The 21,969-nt window shown below is 35.8% G+C and overlaps 1 protein-coding gene across 1 annotated transcript; it reads right to left on the bottom strand.

The window, feature by feature from the left end:
- Positions 1 to 8,170: 8,170 nt before the first annotated feature.
- Smp_101310 (Mizf protein, putative) lies at positions 8,171 to 21,762 on the bottom strand. Its single transcript, XM_018792336.1, has 7 exons — positions 21,620 to 21,762; positions 20,864 to 21,169; positions 19,042 to 19,266; positions 16,373 to 16,526; positions 13,818 to 14,012; positions 10,773 to 11,114; positions 8,171 to 8,627 (listed from the first exon to the last, which is right to left on the bottom strand). The coding sequence occupies exons 1-7, from the start codon at positions 21,743 to 21,745 to the stop codon at positions 8,413 to 8,415; spliced, it is 1,563 nt and encodes a 520-aa protein (XP_018644038.1). The 5' UTR covers positions 21,746 to 21,762; the 3' UTR covers positions 8,171 to 8,412.
- Positions 21,763 to 21,969: the final 207 nt, after the last annotated feature.

Below are 21,969 nucleotides of genomic sequence, written 5' to 3'. Positions count from 1 at the left end.
TACATCCTATAGAAATGAATGAGTTTTTATATCGTATTGAAAGGTGGTCTGTTGGTAATGGTCTCTTACTCAATCCATCTAAATGTCAAGCTGTTAAGTTTAGCTTGAGACATGGACAGAACCTATACACTATTTTGGGATTATAATAATAATTATTATTATTAGATAAAAACTCATTCATTTCTATAGGATGTAAGGAGGTAGAAATCGGCATACATACAGTGAGGTCGTCCGCATATTTTACAAAAGTGTTTTCTGTGGAAGATGGCAGATCATGCAGAAAAAAACGAGAAGAGCAGAGGTAAAGGAACAGCTCCTTGTGGCACACCTACAGTAGACAGTAGAGATGTTGAACACTCTCCTTCAAATATAGTGTACTGTTCTCTTCCAGAAAGGTAGGAACATAGCCAATTGGTTATCCAGCTGTCATTGTCGATGTCGATCAGCTTGTTAAGTAAGAGGTGTCTTGGAATAGAATCGAAAGCAGGAGTCCAGGAAAGCGCATCTAACATACTTTCTACCTTTTTCCAACCCGGACACTATATTGTGATGCAGAGCAGCATTTGTAAGCAAACTGATATGGATCACAGTGCTCTTTTATCGCAGGTTGAAGTGGGAGTATCAGTAATTTTTGCATTATTTTGAGGAAAGGTGAAGTTATTGCTATGGGTCTAAGTTTCACATTTTTATCACCAGATACTTTCTTTGGTATAGGGATTATTTTTATCTTTCTCCACATTTTCGGTAAGACATTAGTTGAGAAGGATCTGTTAAAGATATTCGTGAATGGATAACATAAAACATCAGCACATTTTTTTAAAAAGGAGGTTTGGGATACCATCAGGTCCTAAACATTGGGATGAATTAAGTGACTGGAGACATTTTCGGACATCATTTTCAGTGAAACTGGGAACACAATTATTCTTCAAACCCTTGGATATAGGGAGCATGATGTCAGATGGCCGACGTACAAAGGACTTATTTAAGTCACAAACATTCAGCTGGTTATCGCTTCTAGTCTGCCTGTCCCCTGTAATTTCTTTAAAGAGTTTCCACATACTTGGGGAGCTTTTACAAGATAGAAGTTTCTGAGTAAACACAGAGTTGAGACGTCTAATCTCTAGGTTTATTTGAACATTTAACTTACGAACTTCAATAGTGTTTTTCTCTTTGTACATTCTTTCTTTTACCCTCCGTAGTCGTTTTAGTTGTGGAGATGTAAGTCGACCAAAACTTAAAAAGAAGGTTTCAGTAGGACAGCAAATATCAAAACAGAATTTAAGATAACAGGTGATAACGTCAGTGGTGTTTTCTAGTGAGTCATCTGTAAATAATTCCCAGTTGGTCGTACGAAGCATGTTTTCTCAGATTTTGCATATTTTCTTCTGAGTAATTCCTATATATTACTTTTTTGGTATGGTGTATGTGTGTACTCTTTCCATGTTCACCATATACTTTAGGTAAAACACGAATTATACAGTGATCCGGGGTAGACAATGGAGCACGTTTGCGAGTCACATATGGACCCACATCATCAATGAGAACCAAGTCTCGATGAGCATTCAAACGAGTAGGAAAATCTACTACATTTAGATGACCTAGTGATGTAAGGAAGCTACAGTCACATGAATTGAAATCACCACATACAATTGAAAGTGAATCACTGAAGGCAGTAACGGTGAATTCAGTAAATTTATCAGCGAAGACAGATAGCGCAGATGATGTGCAGTCTGGAGTCATGTAGATATTGGTAACATAAGTATATTTGTATTTATTCAGGTGTTTCGGGCGGCACCTTAAAGTTAGACAGTTGATAAAGTCATTTGAAAACTTGAAACAAGCAAAAGTAGATCGACACCAGTTAACGTTTACAAACGTAGCTACTCCGCCGCCACACGTCTTTTTATTGTTTGATCGATCCTGACGATTAAACCGTAATTGCTTATAGTGTCATTCGTTTAGGCATTCTCTTAGGTCTCATGATAAGAAAGATACACTTTTCTGCAATTGTGTTTGAACTTACCTGCTATAAAGGACGAGCACCTAATGTTTTACGGGATGCTATACAAAGCTCAAACTACATTATTTTGAACTTCATAGTGCTTTAGCCAGGAAGCTTATGGTGTGAAATTCTTTGGGGACATGTACATTTGATGACTTTTGTAAAGACAAAATAAAGACCACGTTTTTTATTTGCTTGTGGCACTTAACATGTAATCATATTTATATTCAAAATCTACCGTTTCTCTGTAGCGTTTGTAAAACGGACACAATCGATTATCTGATTAATATTCACTCTACCGCTGTTCTTAAAACGAATTTTATGTCAGTCGTATGCTCTGTTTTATTAGTCATGACCTGTGATTAAAGATTATAATTGTGTTCCGAGATCCTTTTACGTCATTCTATATCAAGTTGGTATTTTGACCCAGATTACCATTCAACAACATTATTGAATTTATCTTTCGCGTCCCGCCGTCTGTGTCACCATGTGCAGACGAACTTTCGTCAACCAACTGAGTCCATCTGTGGGTGTTATCTCCGAAGGAGCATACAAATAACATCCACTTCATAACAGTTGTTAGCATTTTGTTATTTATTATACCATTTTGTTTAAGTGTCATTTGTCACGTTTAGCTTTATTCACAGACTGACACATTGGTCTGTAGATTTGATATTTTTAGTATATTATTAGTAGCGTTGTGCACTATCACATCTGAAATAGTTTCTTTTGTTGAGATCCACCACAGTTCAGAGTTTCAGGTAATACAAATAGATCTAGGCCAGGAACATACTTTAACTCACTCTATTTGAACATATCAAAAAAGGTTGTTGATGGCTGTTTGATTCTATGAAGTAAAGTGCAACACTGTACGGAGCATCATGTAAGAGTGGTGTTAAATAAATATACGAAGTAGTTAAGTACAATAATATGTCTCTACTAGAGCAGGTAAACGTCATTCTTACAGGCATGATCAGTAATTTGCAACACTAGTTTGCTTACAGTATGCTTCCCATGTAGTTGTCAAATAAATGAAATCAATAAAAATAAAAGACAATACATTCGTACAGATGTCCTAGAGTGTTGATAATTGGGTTTATGTTTTAGTTTTGCATAAAGTGCAGTTTTTATAGCCAATCAGTACAAACAAGAGTTCTTATAATCTGTCTAAAAAATGACATCGCGTCCACGTTGCGACTATGAAAAACGCACACCAGGTCCACACTCGGAAGCACCTTATTGGAAAGTAAGGCAGCCTTTAATGAAGAACAGTGGGACTAAAACTGTGCAGTGTTGAGGAAGGGTAACAACCCAGCCAAACTATTTCACTTGTATAAGGACTGAAATTTTACGAAAAGCAAACCTCCTTCACTAAAGGCAAATTTAAGCTGAGTACAATTTGCGGAAGAAATCTGACTGACATCCCAGAGACCATCGATCAAGCAATCCTCTCAAGTTCGAGTTAGACGCGATAAACCCTGAGCTGTAAGGGATGTAGCTAGAAGGTCAGCAAAAAATGAAGAACTAGCCAGTTTGGTGTTTCACGGAGCCCCTGAGCTGGTGGATGGTAATCTGGAAGAAGCTCACAGACGCTAAATACAACAGTCACGTCGGCCATCACGTAATATAGGTCTCCCCACCGTGATGATTAGCGTATTCGGCTACCTCGTTCAGTACGTCACATGACCGTTAATTTTTCGCGTTTGTCGGATGCGAGCTTGGGAAACCTAAGGTACATAATTGAAGCCTGCGGACCTGGTCCATCTCGAATAATTACTTCTCCAGTCACACCAGGTGCTGTGAGAGCTGAACCAGATCGGTAAAATGACGGAAAAGACCATACAAGCGCAAACATTGGTGTTGACTAACATTGATGAACAACCCAGGATACAGGATATAAGAACCACGGTCCCATTAATGAAGTACTCACGGAAAAACCAGCGCCAAACAAAAATCTGTTTAAAGCCTCTGGAAACAGCCGCTGCTGTAGAGGAATGCTAAGTGGCGAGATAAACTATCGAGTGCTCTGTAGTGACTATCGACTCCTTCCACGATGTTGAAACACTCTCTAACTGCCAGACCTTTGTAAACAGTTCAGTCAGTTCCTTAACAAGGTCGCCAATATGTTTAAAAAGGGACGGAGGTAAGTCATATGGACCTGGTGATTCGTGATGCCTCAAGAGTTGGGGTCTCTTGCGAACTCCCGCCTCGTTAGGTGGACTAGTCGTCACTGGCTATAGAGGGTAGGACAATCTGGTCGATGTCACGAGGGCAGCAGACCAGTGGAACTGCTCATCGTCCAAGAAGTCAGTAGATGTTATTTTCTGCCATCCCATCAGCTTCACAGACTGTTTCACTTACACCAAACTTCTTCCTGCCAGTGTCCCGGATGATTTGAAAGACATTCCAGCAGTTACTGGAAGCAGATGCTGTTTCTAACTTGTCAGTACGTTCCAACCATCAGACTTCTCGGTCCTTAAGCAAGCTTTGCACAATTTTACTACGAAAAAACCTTTGTTTATGGTCTAACTCGCGGATGGCCGTAGTAGACGACGTGCTTTAACGAGTTGTAAGGAGCCTGTAGAAAGCTAATATTTGTTAGCAGGACATACACTCGTTATTTTTACGAAGTCCTGAAGCTATAGCCAGTATCCATCTATGCTTTTCAATGAGCGGGCGGCTTACCTTGAAACTAGACCTGTTTATTATTAAAATCAACGGAATCCGTAGCCACTTCGCTGACATGTATCTGTTTACTTACTTAAGCTTGTCGCCCCTCCTTGAGGAGCACAGGTCGCTCACCAGCCTTCTCCACTCATCTCGGTCACGGACAATACTTTCAAGTTACTTACATCCTTTTCATATCTGACTCCGACTCATGAAGTAGTGTGTTATTTAGCCTTTTTTTCCATATCCCTTCAACATTCTAAGTAAGCGCTCGCTTCGTGGCTCAGTTTGATGCTTTCCAGCCATCTGTTCCTCCTGTCCCTTAGTTTCAGTGAATGGCTTGCCTTCCTTATCCTTGATCGGGGTCTCTGGTTCACTATATTTCCCTACCACTTTCTTCGTCGTGTCATATAGTTGTTTCATATTTCCTTCTTTTGCAGCTTATACAGACGGAGTTATCGGTCCTTTTTGGATGACAAATTTGTTGGTCACTGAAATGTATGAAAAGATTAGCGCAAATAAGTGCATGATCAGAGTTCAGATAGTTCTTCCAGAGTGAGCGGCAGTCTTGCACACAGTAATAAAAGTGACAGCTGATCATGATATGTTAAGTCTGTGTCCAGGTTCGAAGTGCGGAATAAGGGGGCCAGGTATCACATGGGCGATGACCGTGCCGGTAGTTGGTGCTGGCCAGGAACAGGTTGTAGTCTTCACACAGTTGTAGTAGACGGTCATTTTTACCCGATCTGCGACCAAGAATTCCTCACGGGATACCTAAATGACCCTCTTCTGCGCCTAGACTCCCGGGCTGAGCATTGAAGTCGAACGCATTTTCTGTAGAAGAACAGCTAATTGGCAGTAGAACTCATCGTTGGTCGGATCCGGGCTGCAATCTGTCAAGGCGTTGAAGATTTCTAATCTAACACATCCGACTGTTGATAGGGATTCGGTCGATTAGTGCTACTTCATCTCTGTCACTTAGTGCGACAACGCCAGAGAAATCAGACGATGCCACAGGGTCCCAGGATGAACGCACGTGAAACAAACTTTACGAATCTACAGATGGAGAGCGAATCTGTAGTACTTTACTAGAGTCTTAAATACAGGTCTCGGATAAACGACAGCCATAGATGTTGAGACTTTTGGTGGGCCACGATCTGACTCCGATTAGATTGTATGAATGATTGTTGTCAAAATATACATCCTGCCTATCTTCGTATGTATTAAATGACTTAATTCACGTAGGCGAATAACGGAGTTAAATAAGTCAAATACGAGATGGGATTTTGAATACATATATTTTGAACACTCATTAATCTGGACGGGAAATCAGAGGGATGAATCGAATAGAAGAGAGCGAAGCGAAAATGACGCGCATTGGAGATGGCGGGTAAGCCAACTCGCTTTAATCAATATTTATAGTCATACAAGAATAAGTTACAGACATGTGATGAATAGGATAAGAAGTGTACACCCACATACTCTCATAAAAAAATGGTCAGGGTTGATAAGTGAATATTTGACAAAGTCAAAACGTGACTCATGACGGATAGGTAAATTGGTTTGTCCAGAAGCTAAAATAAGGTATATGGGTTAACATCTCAACCGACACTACAGATTTTTTAAAGAAATAGCCGACCCTATCCAATCTGCATTAGTATGTGGACGCTGAAGTAAGCTAGTTTGTATTGTGTATGTGGCTTCACTATTCGTTGTCGGTGGTATCATACAACTTCCGACCAGTTAATGACTTGAGATCGTTTAGATAGGACAGGGTTTCCATCACAGGTGAGCTGCTGTATGGTTAAAAATAAAATACACAAAATGAGAACAAAAGATAGATGAGCGATGTAGTGTAAAATAAATAAAAGGAACGTTACCCAATGACTGTGAATATAATTTGCCGGAATGCGAGTTGAACCGAGAATAATTTCTCCAGTAGTAATTATCATTGGTTTGTATGAGGGCTGATATACTTCCCAGGTGTCCAAACCGAAGCAGGTGGTTTACTTGGGGGGGGGTCTCAACTCCCTAGGTGGATCCTCTGTACCCACCAACCCGATTAAGGTGCCGTACATTCGCTTTTCATCCTCTCAATCTCGTAAACAACACACTGGCGGCAAGAAGACAGCGAGGGTTATATCTTAGCGAAGACATAAGTACGGGTAACTCCCAGGACCTATTAATGGACGATTATTCGATATATATTCTTATTGTATAACTATTCAGTGACTAGATTATGTATATCTATATTCATCATATTTAAGCTTCATTTTGACCTATTGATTATTATGATACGATTTACTGTTCCTAAATTGTACTCAGTTTATTGATTACTGTCTCCCACATTTGGCTTGATTTTGTACAAGTATTATTCTCTATTTTATGGTGTGATGTGGTCTGTTTGTCTGATATATAAGCAGAGTATGTTTGAAATAAACGATCCGCATAACAGCAGCTGCTATTGATGTTCTGGACTCAAGTGGACGGGCTAGGCGGATTAAGGACCAATAAGGACGCGAGATTACTCATACTGATTGGACGTCCTTGATTGTCACCGTGTTAAGGTCGGAGAAGTCGTATTTTTATTGGTGGATAATTCACGCGAGTTACGTCCTTGTTTAATTTGTAAGGTCATAACAAATTAGCGACGACCTTGATCAATTCATAACAGCGAGTAGAACTCCCATGACAGTGGCTACCTATGCGAGGCCATGTGAGAGCGGGTTCTCCTCACCCTTACCGGGGTACTTAAGGGCAATCATCAATGTACGCAAACATCACATTACATCATTCTGTACAACATATATGTGTAGAAAAATATCACTCCATCAAAAGAGTATATGCCCTCGGCCTTACACTAAACTAATAATCACTTAAAACGAGAATTTAGAGATGTAAATCAAAGAAGGCCAAGAATAAAACATGGGCATAAAAATGAAGATACCACTAATTTACAACATGCTTAAACAGTTATTCGAAATAATTGAGTTCAATGGTAGCTATCGGAGTTCATATGTGATTTTGTTTAGGACTAGGCATGTATAATGCTTCCGTTTAATAATATACCAAGGGCGAAATTAGCTACAGCTATGTACTGAAAAACTTTTTCCAACTAGTTACATGCACAATGATTAAAGTGTCCATTCCAGTTTATTACATGAAACATACATCTCACATAACATGTTTTACGGTTATCACAAGCGCTATTTAAGATGAATCTATTGATAACAAATAAAATGTACAAGAGAAACCTGTCAATAGACTGCATTTTTTCTGATGGTAAATAACGTTATTAAGTGTTTTGGAGAAAATTTCTGATGTCATTTATACAGTCTCTCAAGAGATAAAACCGACAGCACAGCAACTGGATATACTATATCACTGACATGTGCTACTTATAATCAGTTATAATGTTACTGAAACGAGATAAATTCGATTGTTGCATCCAGCCTTCATTTTCTGATATATCACTTTGGAGATGAGATATAAAGACAGATATTTATTATCATTTTAAAATATATTGGAAAGTACTTCAATCTGTTTTGTAAACAATAGAACTAAATACGGGACAAAAAATCTTACATTAACATAAAAAAACAAAGCTGAATGAAACGGAGTAAAAGAATAGTTTGCTGAGGTGTTTGAATATACTAATCGAAGAACCTGTACAGAGTGGGTGAAACATTATGGGGAAGTGACTGTGATGAAGATATATACTTGAAATGATTGTAGGAAAAATTTTATTCACAGATGGGCAATTGTTGATTTCTTGTCTCAACGAGTAATTTACTAACAACTGTCTCACCAAGCAATTGAGCAGCAACACGTACAGTATCAAGACGAGTTAACTGTAGGCGATAATGTCCATCATCTGAAATGGTGTAAGTAAAACGGACATGCCCAGAAGGACGAGCTAAGTGATGATCTCTTACCAAATGCTTTGATAATTCGTTACCTGTTTTCAAATGATAGGAAAAATATACTACATTACAAGGATAATAAGTGCAGAAAGAGACAGATGGTTAGAACGTTGATATTTAGTAAAAAGTACAAACTATACACGAAACACAAATAACTGAGGCTTTTCAATAAATATAGATAAAAAACTTAACTTGATAATAGGTACTTGACAAATGATCAAAACTAATATAAACTGGAAGCACACGACAGTGACCCTATATCATACAAAAGTTAATCTTTTTATTATATTAAGAGAGAGAAAATTATTAAACACATACTGTAGTTTACCCTAAAAACTTATCGAATAAAGCATGTTTTTTGGTTTAGTAAGTTAATAACTATCAATGTAACACTATTTTGGAGGTACTATAGAGTACGGTAAATATATTAACTACGGCTTCGCTAAACTAGCAAGCAACATACAATTTATTTAGATATTACTGCCCTGTGTGTGCCGAATTCCCTACATCTAAACATATGACCACGGCTGCCTACAGAGAGAAGAAATCAACATATTCATTTACGTTATGGTATACAATTGCTATTTGATATTTAAAAGTGTTGTGTTGCTAAGCTACCAGTATTGACGGAAGAGCAATTGAGACTGGTACAATCTACCACAAATGATACTACTTGTATGAGTGTATATCCATGTTACTGCATAATAAGTTAAATAGGGTTATGAATTTGCCAGTTATATCTCTTTTGAAGGGTGGTCATTATCATAGTAACATTCACAATAGTCGTATGATAGATAACAGTACTACGCGTAATGAGCTAGTGACATTAGATCTTTTTACATTTAAGTAATGTTTCAAATAATTATCAGCGGAAAATCTCAATTTCATACCTTAACATATTAATACAAGGTCTGTTGGAGGTTTCTGAAGGGATTTGGTCATGAACAAGATGACCTTAGATGCTGTTAGCGGTATGAAGGTGGTTGTCACTTTCCAGCTGCCCACACCACTTAAGGAAATTTCTTGAGAGACCTGAAAAGGAAGCTATGAGCACGACCTCAAAGCCTAAGGGAAAATTGCTTGAGGTCGGTCAGCCGCGGCCTTTCCATGGGTTTTAATGTGTTAGCCCCGCACTTCGAAAGAACTTGCCGCCGTAGACGGAAATCCGTTGGGTACGACGAGGTGTGATGTTTTAATAGTTGACCTTTTCTAGCCCCTCCCTTCTTTCCTTTGCGAAAAGACAGAGTCACTTCAGATGCTGGTTGTCCGAGAGGAACACCTTACTGCTGTTACACTACCCTACCGTCAGTAGTACGATTTCGTCCTCGGAGCTTAAGTTGCTGCTCTTAGTCTAACCGTTCTCCAGCCGACCTGCCTAGCATGGTAGGACCTAGATGAACCTATGTTTCAGCTAATAAAGCTCGGTTGAGTTATCACGATAGGCGAACAAGACTATTACGCCAAGGTAGCAGCTAGGAACAGGAAGTACAAGATCTATGACCATAAAAAAGTAGACCAACTGGTCATTTTAGACTGTAAGCTAATCAGTGAATAACAGTATACCAGGTTTTTCCACAACAATGAAAAAAGGCTTTAAAAACTAAAAGGGTATAGAAACTCTATTTTTTGAAATATTCATTAGACTACATTTCGAAAATGATTTATAAGGGAGAAAATACAACTAATCAATGCAGAAGAAAAATGATGGGCATGTACGAGATCAAATGACTACATATTTCTTGTCCCGATATTTGGTTAGGGATGGAAGCAAAAATTAGATTAGTAATTATAAGTAAGATTGGACGACGGGAGCGATACTGAATCGGATGTAACCAGGAAATCGATTAGTTTGCGACTATCGAGAAGTTTACTATGTGATGAAATTAAATAAAGCAGTTCTATGAAGCGTATCAGTGAAAGTTACTGGATGAGGGACAATAAACAATGATATATGTAACTGGATAGTCCACACCAAAGGTGTTTTAAGTCAAAGAATTAAGAAATGAAAATTGATTTCTGGAGGAAAAACGATTGCTAGTTTTTGTGAGTTCATCTTTTTCGATAATTACAGGGCTATCTACGGTATAAAAACTGGATGTTATATTTTAGAACTCAATTACTCTAAACACTTCATTTTTTGAGTAGGTGATATGATATGGTGCAACAAAAATACGACTTACCCCGTCGTTTAACAACAGAGCATATATGACACATATATAAACGTTCCTGAGAAGTATTTGGTGAGTTATCGGTACTATATGGACGATCTGATGATGACTCTAATGATGAATTAGATGGAAGTGGATTATGCTTACGACCAATATGAACAAGGTAACCATTTCTCTTGTTAGTTTTGAAATTACAACCCTTATGAGGACAGACAAATACATCCACCGTCGCACAAGGAGTAGTATCATTGTCTGTAGGAGTTAAAATATCTGCTTGAACATGTGGTAAGGCACCAGCTTGAGCTAACGGTCCATGGATTGGGGCAATAGATGTGGAGTGAGGCCTTTTTTCAGCTTGTAAAATAAATTAAGTAAAACGAATAAGTTAATGGAGTTTAAAATCACATGTGTAAATTAACATAAATTTTTTCAAAGCAAGCTTCCATAAGACGAACTTCAGATTTCTTGCAATGATAACATTTTTCTCAAGTCATCCGATAAATTTAGGAAATTAAATAGATGACTTTGTTGAACTGAAAATTTTCCTTGCTTATTTTTATTCAATGTTAATGCGCCAATTTGTAAATCTTGTGTAATATTCCTTCAAATACTTTATAAATATTAATCCCTCAATAAAAATCATTGTGAAAATATTTTAGTATTCTTACGTAATACAAGTGCACAAATGCTAAGTAGGGTTTTCTTATAAAAAGAAATCTAGACTAAAACTACTTTCTATTCTTAGGATAATCTAAAAGTCATATTTTATAGTTGGGTAAAAGATAGTTCTACTTAATTAAAATAAATAACAAGGGTGTTTAAGTTAGCAAACTAATACGTTAAGTATAGACAAAAAACCCACCAGAATGTAAAGAAGTCATGAATTCATAATTGACCGTTACATATGACTGTCCGTAAAACTATATTAGCTTGAGAATCTCATATGGCTTCATCGGTAACATGTGCAGAAAAATTAAACTTTAACTTTATTGTAACTTATTATAAAGTTATCATCGACAATATCACACGGGATACAGTGTTGTATACATATGTAGCAGCTAGAGACAGAGAACTCTTAGAAAAATAACTATAAAAGCTAAGTAATCGAGGATTAACAGTGAAACAAGTCCACAACAACACAGTTAAAATTATATCATTATTAGTGAGAGTTTGATTTATTTCGATGTTGACATTCAGGACTGGAGTTTGATCAGTCTTTCTTAGCATCTGTACATTTTGAAAAGACTGTTGCAATATAGCCATTTCGTCACAAGTTTATAGATAAGAAGAATGCACATAAACCAACAAAAGCTGATCAAACTTTAGTCCAGAATATCAAAAACGTAATAAGTCAAATCCTTACTAATAAACATCATATCTGTTGAACACGTTATTAGCTACCTGGACTCAGTAGCTCACTGGATAACGTGTTGATTTTTGAAGCGGAAGCTAATGATTTCAAAACTAAATATGGATATCAACGATAGGATGGAGGTTCACCTAGCTGACGAGTATCAAATAGGATGAAACGTGAGTCCTCGATTCCATCAATGAACTGTGCATCGTATCTTGTGCTGGTGGATACCTACTTGGAATAACTGAAGATTATCTTCGCGATACCTCCGCCCACCGACAAAACGACTCAAACATTGGCAGATATTTCTTGCTGTAATTAGTTGCCAAACGCAATAATATCAGATAATTGGTCCCAGTTCATGTCAAAACAATCCAAAGAGTTTCGCTGCTGTCAAGTATAAACTTTGTGTGGTCGCTACTTACATACACGATCAAGTGGGTTGACTGAACGTTTCGTCAAAACCTTCGGAAGAAAATGACCGTCGATATACTGAGCGATTTTTAACTTGTGTATCGGACTACATCGAACGACATACTACTAGATCTGAAATGGCCAGGGGAAGTTCTCATGGGTAGCATATTGAGAAAAACCTACCAACTGTTATTACCAGAAGAGACTGTCTGTGATAAAACGGTGCCACTGAAAGTCATAGCATTTGAAATTGGATCCTCTGTGTTTGTCAGAGACCACATACCACGTATGATACATGGATAGAGAGGCGTATAACAAGAAGACTATGTCAGGTAAAGTATGAGGTGGCGGTTAGAAAAGACAAATGGATGCGGCACCCTAATCATTTACGAAGGCATATATCATCGAAAATTACGGCAACGACACGTAACTTTTCCCTAGAAAAACTAGCAGACACTTTTAGTTTACTACAACCTCCAAACAACACATTGGAAGAAAGAAGAGAGATGGCACTTCCAGGATAACTGAATCTAAGTCACAGAAGATGATTGTGTTTACTATAAATTACTTATTCTGTGCGGTTCAAACCCCTTATTTTTCTCAAACGACTCTATTCACTTTAAACTAGTTTGCTTTTATTTTAGAAGCAGTTAGGCATCAAGGTTAGGGTTCTAATGAAAACTCCTATCAATACTATACAGTATCAGAAGTACGTAGAGGCTTTCGTCAAATATCAGCAAGTAAAATGGATCCTACAAATAACGTGAGGATAGTATGCTAGAAAAGATATAGAATAAATAAAAGAGCAATGTAAGCCATTAATTACTGAAAGTTCAATAAGATCAAGTTTATTCAAATTATTTCCTTAAAACACAGCTATGACATGGACGATGATTAACTATCAAGAAAAATCTCTGCATCTATTTCCTTAAGCTGGTAACTTATTTATTGTTAGTACTGTATTGGTAACATGATTAGAATGATAGTAATCCCAGTGCTTCGAAGAGGATAGTATTTATAGGCTTTAATTTTTATTTATATTCATTTTGGATATGTGAATGATGGTTTTGTTCGCTAATTTCTCAAAACAAACAACGAATGCATCTCTGGAACATTTTAGCAGATTAAGTGAAAATGCATTTGAGATGATGACATTATGTTAAATAAAGTCAGTTGATGAATTTAATAGCTGTGTAGTAAAAAAATGTGAAAATGTAGTTGAAAAATCCAAAAGTTTTATACACTAAACTGAATTTAGCTAAAACATTAAAAGTATGGATAAGCCTTACCAACTAAATCAGATTGAATGGTATCCAGTAGAACTGGATCGGTTGACTTCCTATCATTTTCATTTAATTCACGAATTCCATGTTTAGAACTTAAATGCCGCGTTAAACAATAGGTCAATTTAAATGCAAAAGAACAATATGGACATTTAATTGGCTTCTCACTTGAATGTCGAAATAGGATGTGACGTTCTAGAGCTAGATTTTTCATTTTTAAAATACAAAAAGACAGGAAACAAATTAAAATTACAAGTGTCAAAATTCCAGTATATCAACATTAAGTGCACATTGTTTACATCATCAGAATAATTTATTAATAGGCAAACGCTTACTGTATTAATTAAGATCAGTATTTTGAAGCTAGCAATTGAATTCTACGAGAAACGTACGACTTATTTGGGTCGAGAAAATAAAGGAATGATCAATTTCCTAATCCATTTCCAAGCTAAGAAGTTTCTGGTCATGCAAAAAATGAAAATTAGGATTTTACAACACAATGAAAAGTTAATCAACACTCATTAGTCTTTTCGTATACGCACTTCTAGCTTTTATTCAAATTATTCTTTATAACGGTGTTGTCCAGTCTTGTTGTGTAGTGTTCGAGATTTTAAAGCTATATTCCGAAAACTAGAGTAACAGGATGTGTAGAAATGTGACTTCACTGATGCTTTGTGACAGTTATTTTGTCTTGATTGACTGTTTGTTATCTAATATGTAATTCATAGTCCAAATAAACTTAACAGGAACTTATGAATGTACATGGTAATTTAATTTCCTTAACATGCAATATTTTTAGTCAGTTTACCACTGATTTTCTATAATTAATATGTTTAATATTTCATGCTCGATTACATAAGGATGTTATTTATCCAGGGTCCTCAGTTAAGAAACTATTTAACGGGTATACTACTATTCAGTTGCTTCGCCGTCGCAAAGTACTGTTAACAAGAACAGGATATATTAACCTTTATTTTGGTATTGTAGCTATACAAAACTTGTAGTATAATAATATGTATATATGAATTACTTGAACGGCTTTATTATTGAAAACAGGTTAGAGTCTTTCTCATTGACACTGTGAAATTTAATTGAGTGCAGTGATTGAGTTGCTGGATGTGTGATTCTGTTTTTGTTTTACTAATGATGCACTTTTAAAAGTGTTACATAATCAAAAGTTAGGTTTGTTTGAATCCTGTTCTCACTGTCTTCTTTTTCCACCTCTTTTTGTATACTATCTGTTATAACGTATGGGTGCCTGTTTGATATATCGCTTGCTTGCGTGTGCCCTCTTAATACATGAACGTCCAATGATGCATAAAATTGTACGAGCAGTCTTGAGTGCGTATCGGCCCTGCTTTCTGCCTAGCCCAGCCAGTTAAGTCCAGAACACAAATAACAGCCTCGGCAATATGAATCATCATTCACAAGCATACTGGGTTTATATACTAACCAAACAGACCACATTATACCAAAAAATAGAAAAATAACATTTGTACAATAATTGGCCAATGTGGCTGTGGATAGGGGGAAAGTAATCAATAATAATAGTTCAAAGGTCAAAATAAAGGTTATGATAAGAGGAACACGAATACGATTAGGTCAGTTATTTAACAACTATACAATAGGAAATAGGCATATTATATTTGTCCATAAATAGACCTCAGATTTACCATTCATAAGTCGCCAGGGGATATAACACTATCTACACCACTGATATTCATTATCCAGTTCCGTTTCTAATAACTTTTGAGCATATAATATAAAGCATATCTGTTGGCGTAACATATTCTCGAGTACACGAAATTAATAAATACCTCATGAGTTGATGTTTATAATGTATTTCATATGATTTCGCAACTATAGAACCTTTTCTACAGCTAACTTCACGTTTCGTTCTGCTCGACTTGACATGTCACTCAATCGTGCGGTTGGAAACCTCAATAAGTAACAAATATTTTGAAACTATTAATATTTTTATGGACTAGTAACTGATCATGATTAAAGTTTGTTACTTTTTCTTGTTTCTTTGATTAATCCAAATCAACACCCTTTATTGATGTATAGGTTCTTACTGAAGATACTCCGATAGTGTAAAATCTTCGGAATGATCCAACATTTGTTCCAGAAACAGGATCCAACCCACCCAAGTGACAGATAATTACCGATGTTCAAGATATATATATTTTGGATGATATAAACCTCCAGCTTAAGCGGATGCTTTAGTCGTGTTGGGTTTTCGGAGCTATGAGGCGGAATTGTGTTTTTCTTATCGTTCTGGATAATACATTAAGCGCCTACTTCATGTTATGAGTTAAAATCCCAGTGGACAAAACTCTGTATACATAGGGAGTAGATGGTAGTTTTCAGTTTCCGTATGGGTACTAAACAGAGAAGTATATACAGGTAAGTTCAAAATGGAATGAAAATCATGCATGGAATTCTACCAACGAAATAGAGAGGACGATGTAAAGGACATAGAACCTGGGACAGATACGCATTAGTTCAAGTTGCTATATCACGTGTAAAGAACTATTCGAGAAAAAATATTCAATACATACCTGACTTGCTCCAGACAGTCATATCACAAAAAGGGCACTTCACTGTATTGATATGTCTTTTCATGTGTGACATCAATAATCTTTGTGTACTGAATACTCTTCTACAACGACTACATTTCACGGGCTTGATCGAATGATGCAAGTTCTCCTTGAACTGTAAAATAAATATAAACAAGTAAACTGAGTATTCACGACGAAGATTGTTATAACAACAGAAACAAGTTGAGTGGTACAAATGATATGAGACACTAAATAATTAAGTATTATCGATACGATTTTATCAAGGTGTTTCATATAGCAGTTTAAATTTATTTGAATACATATTAACAGTCATGGACTATCGTCGAACTTCGAACTACTTTCTAATTTTTAATAAATGCTTAACTGATTCTAAAATATTTCTGAGCAGAGATACGACAGAATATTTTTTAACCTTGAAAGCAGTATGAATTTACAATATAGTGAGATTGACACTTTGAACACTTCATCCAGATGATAACTATTGTGAAGAGAGAAATAAACGAGCAATGACCAAAAATGAAAGCTACTTTCCAAGACATTGCTTCGTCTAGTTTGAAATCTGTGAAGTACTAACAATTAGTCTTGAGTTTGCTTTATTCTTTGAATCATAAGCTTCTGTTTAATGAATAAATTACTGTCAGATTCTTTTCCCTTCCTAAATTACTGTGATTTAGACGCAACCCTTGTATTCCATTTTTCTACTTTAATGTTCTCAGTTCAGATCTAAATGTATTTTACTTATTTTCTGTGCATTGTAGTCTAGTTAACCTTTTAGTTTTGTTATTATTCTGGGCCGGTTAAATCAAGAATGAGCTGAATATATTGTGTTAGCTAAATCGTCTTCTCGCCACTTGTCAACTTATCAGGTCATAGGTCAATGGTGGGACAGCTATCTCTCTGCTCTCAAAGCCGTCCGGTCAAAAATTAAACTCAAGTGTTACATACCTCAAGGTTGTACTAAGTAACCTATCGCGTCAGGGCCGCAAAGTGAATCGAGACAACTTTCTCCCTGCACAGACTTGTGGGCAGACAAAACAACGAAATGACTACAATGCTATCCCGCTGAAATACATATGGGTAGAAGAAAATAAATTCACATAATCGAAAATGAGGTAGAGTTTTTCAGTGCAAATTATTAGTTTTTGACTTGTTGTTTTATACTACATTTACAGTAGATGATTAAATGAGTGATTATAAAGTAACATATACGTACTTGAAGTTTTATTAGCATTCATAACACTAGGAATGTACGACGGACCAAAGAGATTACAAACTCATTAATAAAAATATAATTTGTACAATACTACGAAACTATGGTCATGGTTCATCAGGATAACCTCTGTGTAGTTGATGAAGTATTTTTGTTGAAAGAAGGAATCTATTAGTAAATGCTGAAGCATTTAATTAATTAAAATTTAGTCTCAATCTTTGTGCAGAACTATGGGAAAAAACTATGAGATTTACGTGGCAACAGAAAGAGATGACAGTATTTGGAAACTTACATTTTCCAGCCAAAATCTCCATAAAAATATATGGATTTAATTTTAGCATTAAAATTGTTAGTCAGAATGTAAACATTAAAAAAAGAAACTAAAATATATTTTAAGTGATTATTTGTTTCTCAAAATATTTTTTTATTTGAATACAGTAACTGATAAATAATCAGATTTTGTATAGTAATAAGGAATTGGAAAGTAAGACAAATTATACACTTTCTTTAATTTTCAGTTTCCTTTTCCAAAATATTCACATAGTTAACCTATTATTTATTAAATATATGAACAGCTGTGAAAAGTGGCCATTAAGAGTAGAAGATACTCGTAAGTTATTAGTATTTGATCACAGATGTCTTGGAAATATTGCTCGCATCTACTGGGATCACCGGGTAAGCAATAGTGAGGTTAGACATAGGGTATTAGCGAATGATGGTAAATCAGTTGATAAGGTCATGAATCTTCATCGACTGAGATGGTTGGGCCACGTGTTACGTATGCCTAGACACCGATCGCCATGACGCGCTATGCTGACTAGTATTGGGGATGGTTGGAATAGAGTTAGGGGTGGCCAAACCAAAACGTGGCATCAGAGTTTGAAATCACTAACTTCTAGTCTAAGCCATGTTGGTAGATGCAGACTACTTGGTTGGGGTCCACGCGACTATCGTAACCGATGGTTGGAGACTCTAGGTGACATGGCTCAGAATCGATCACAATGGCGTAGGTGTATACACTCTTTACCTTCCCTTAAACCTTGAGATTAAAATTGCTTCATATCTGTCTTTCTTCCTGTACTATATTCTTATATACAACCTTTCTTTTATATATTAACACCACTAAATTAACTACTTCTATGAATTCGGTGTTCATCTTGTTGTGCTAACGAGGTATGGCAACTTGGACCGATGCATATATGTGCCTGGTCCTACGTTGTAGCTGACTGACTGAACCCCAGTCTTGGTGAAGATTTTTCTGTAAATGTGATATAAAGTATAGTAATTTGTTTTCGACGAATAATCCTATTGTTTTTAGGTTGTAAGCAGCTGAAAGCAATTCATAAAATAAATAAAATCACGTTATTTTGCTATGATATTTGTTTTTGCTGTACTGAACTCATTAATAAACCAGTATATATAATAAAAAATCACTTACGTTGGTGCTTTTATTTAATAAATGAATTTGTTGACGTTTAAGATGATCTTCTAATTTACGAAAATCAACAAGTAATAAACCACATGTAGGACAAGCTGCACGTTTGGTTTGAGTATGAGTATCCAAATGACATGAAAGATTCTTTAAACGATTAGCTATATATGTACAATTCTCCCATAGACATTTTAACCGTACATTTTTAGGATATCGAGAATCGGTATACTCCTACAAAAGAAAGGTAGTTGAGACGTAAAAATAGAATTGCTAACAATTAGAAAATATATATGCATCGATAACGCTGTACTCACTGGGGCTGTAAATTTCGTATCATATTAAATTTAATCCGTGCAACAACCAAAATCCTGAGGTATATTACGTATATATATATATATATGTACATAAACATAAACTAAATTTTCCAGTTTTCTTTAAAGAAAATAGAAATTATGTGAAAATGGAGCACGAAATAGTTATTCAAATGAAACGACAGAAAAAGTATGAAAATAATTTTCAGTCAAAGTGACCTGCATTATTCCTCAAGTATGTAAAGAACCTTGAGGAACTCAAACTAATCATTAGTTGTTCAGATGAGCCACGAATAAGATTGGTGATCATATGGTGGAGTTTCAATTTTCTTTTTGTTTACATAGGGTTTTCAAAAAGGAACAAAATGACCTCTTGAAATGGAATAAGGCATTACTTTCACACTAATGTTATTTACGTTAACTAAAAACTAACACTTATAGATATTTTTTAACATTTTATTTCAAATAAACTGTGGAGAAGGTTAGCCTTGAAGGTCTAACAATCCAAAAAAGAGTTTGAGATGAACGGTAGATATGCTTCATTTATTTATCGACTGGTAAATGTGCACACTATTGTTTATAGCTATTTATGAGTCAAATGCTTACAAAAAAGGGAATTTTGTTGAGAATTCTTCATTGTAACCAAATAATATGGTGTTGAGTAAGGCGTGTTATTATGATTGATCTGAAATAGCTCTCACTCTATTTGTACCGTTATTTTGTTTTAACTATGGGATTTGGCTGTTAGTCAATCATTGCCGAATTTTTGGACTACCTTGGTATACCAAGCAAGTTTTTTACTTAAGGTCCCACTTAGAAAAATACAGATCATGATGAAAACTAGACTAAATGAGATTATATTATGAGAATGAAAGTTGTATCATACATGGTCAACTACTGGTTAAGTCGACAAACAATGGTGACTGGCGAAGGACTAAGTTGGACCAAAGTTACTAGTAGCCAAACCAAAGGGTAAGAACAATTCATCAAACCGTTGTTCTGAGCCATGTGAAGTGGAGCATGCAATGGTTGGAGCTTGTATGATAAGTGTAATTAATGTGGATACTTGAGATGACACGTTTGAAAAACGACACAAGTTACATGGATGGCTTTATTGTTGATCATCTCATAGATTTTGAGTTTAGACATAACTTCAAACTAAACAAATTCTCTTCTTCTCTTCGAGCTATATTCATTATGTTTGGTTCTTTTTATTGCTATGAACACTATTGTGCAACCAACTTTACTTGGTATGTTGTTTTATAGTAGCATAAGCCGAGACACATTTGTTTTAGGGTCTATAATCTTTATGACTGAGACACTGTGAAGTAAAAATCTTGAGAAATTCGTAAGCGTCTCAGTCAATTTTTTTCAACTGATCATCAATTTTGGGAAATATATGAACTTAATACCATCGACAGCTGTAGAAAGTTTTAAGGAATAGAAACAGAAGTACAATAAATAATTTCAGGAAAATTATACAGAAAATACAAACAAAAAGCATATGAAAAAAGTACCTCTGGGTGTTTCGATACATGAGTAATAAATACAGAAACATCGTTGGTTTTAAAATCACAATATTCCCAACCACACTCGAATTTGGTTGGAAGCTCGGGGATCAAATTACATGATACTGAGTCGGATAGACATACAGGCCAGTCATTTATTTCTAAAACATGTTTCCCGATCGTTTTCAGTTGGTTGACCCATGAATGAAAAAACGAATGCCTTTCAATCCCATCAATATCAGTTATATTTAAAGAGGCGTTACATATGCCACAGACAGGAAGACGTGAACCTTGTGAAGGTTGCTCACATAGTTCCTGAAAACAAAAAATGGAACGAGAGGCTAGTTTTCAACCAAAATTCAGTTGGCCAAATATAAAAAAATATTTAAAAGTAAAATTTGATGATCAGTGTAGATAAGTCAAGCATTAGGAATACAAAGTAGCTCAAGTAACTAGATAAAAGGGGGAACGTTTTTTGGTTAATAGACGACCTTAAAAGCAGCGGAAGTAAAATTACCCTTGAGAATGACACATCTTACTGAAAGGAAATAAAAGTATTTATATAAAACGCAAATGTATGGCTTTAATTTGTATCTTACGCACTCAGTATATACATGTAGAAAATTGAACAAGTCGTAGTCCGCTAAGCTGTCTTTGGATATATTGTCTCAAATAATCAAATGGAATGATGGATTATGGTTGAGTAAACCCGTCAGATGGAATTACGACAATAATTGTAAAGCAACAATTACTAATAAGACTTACTCTAAAGTGTTGCAGCTGGTGATATTTGAGCAAATTTTCGTTATTGTATGTATTACAGCAGTTTGGCCATTCACAACTGTAGGACAGTTTCATACCAGAAAGTAAAGACTTCCTACCCCTTGGCATTGATATCCTATATTGCTAGGACAACAAATATACAGAACGAAGATATCCCCAAATGAAAATAAAGAACTTTGTACAATGTTGGTTTCAGCTTAAAATAACACAGTGAGCAAATTCATAACTAGCACATGTCATAAGGTTTATTTTACTAATATGTGATACTAACAGTGAGAAAATGGGAATAAAACCAAAATCTATACTCATCAAATTTTTCGACGTATGAGTTA

This window comes from Schistosoma mansoni, assembly GCF_000237925.1.
Source record: "Schistosoma mansoni, WGS project CABG00000000 data, supercontig 0354, strain Puerto Rico, whole genome shotgun sequence".
Classification (NCBI taxonomy): domain Eukaryota; kingdom Metazoa; phylum Platyhelminthes; class Trematoda; order Strigeidida; family Schistosomatidae; genus Schistosoma; species Schistosoma mansoni.
This window is presented reverse-complemented; position numbering and strand designations above follow the sequence as displayed.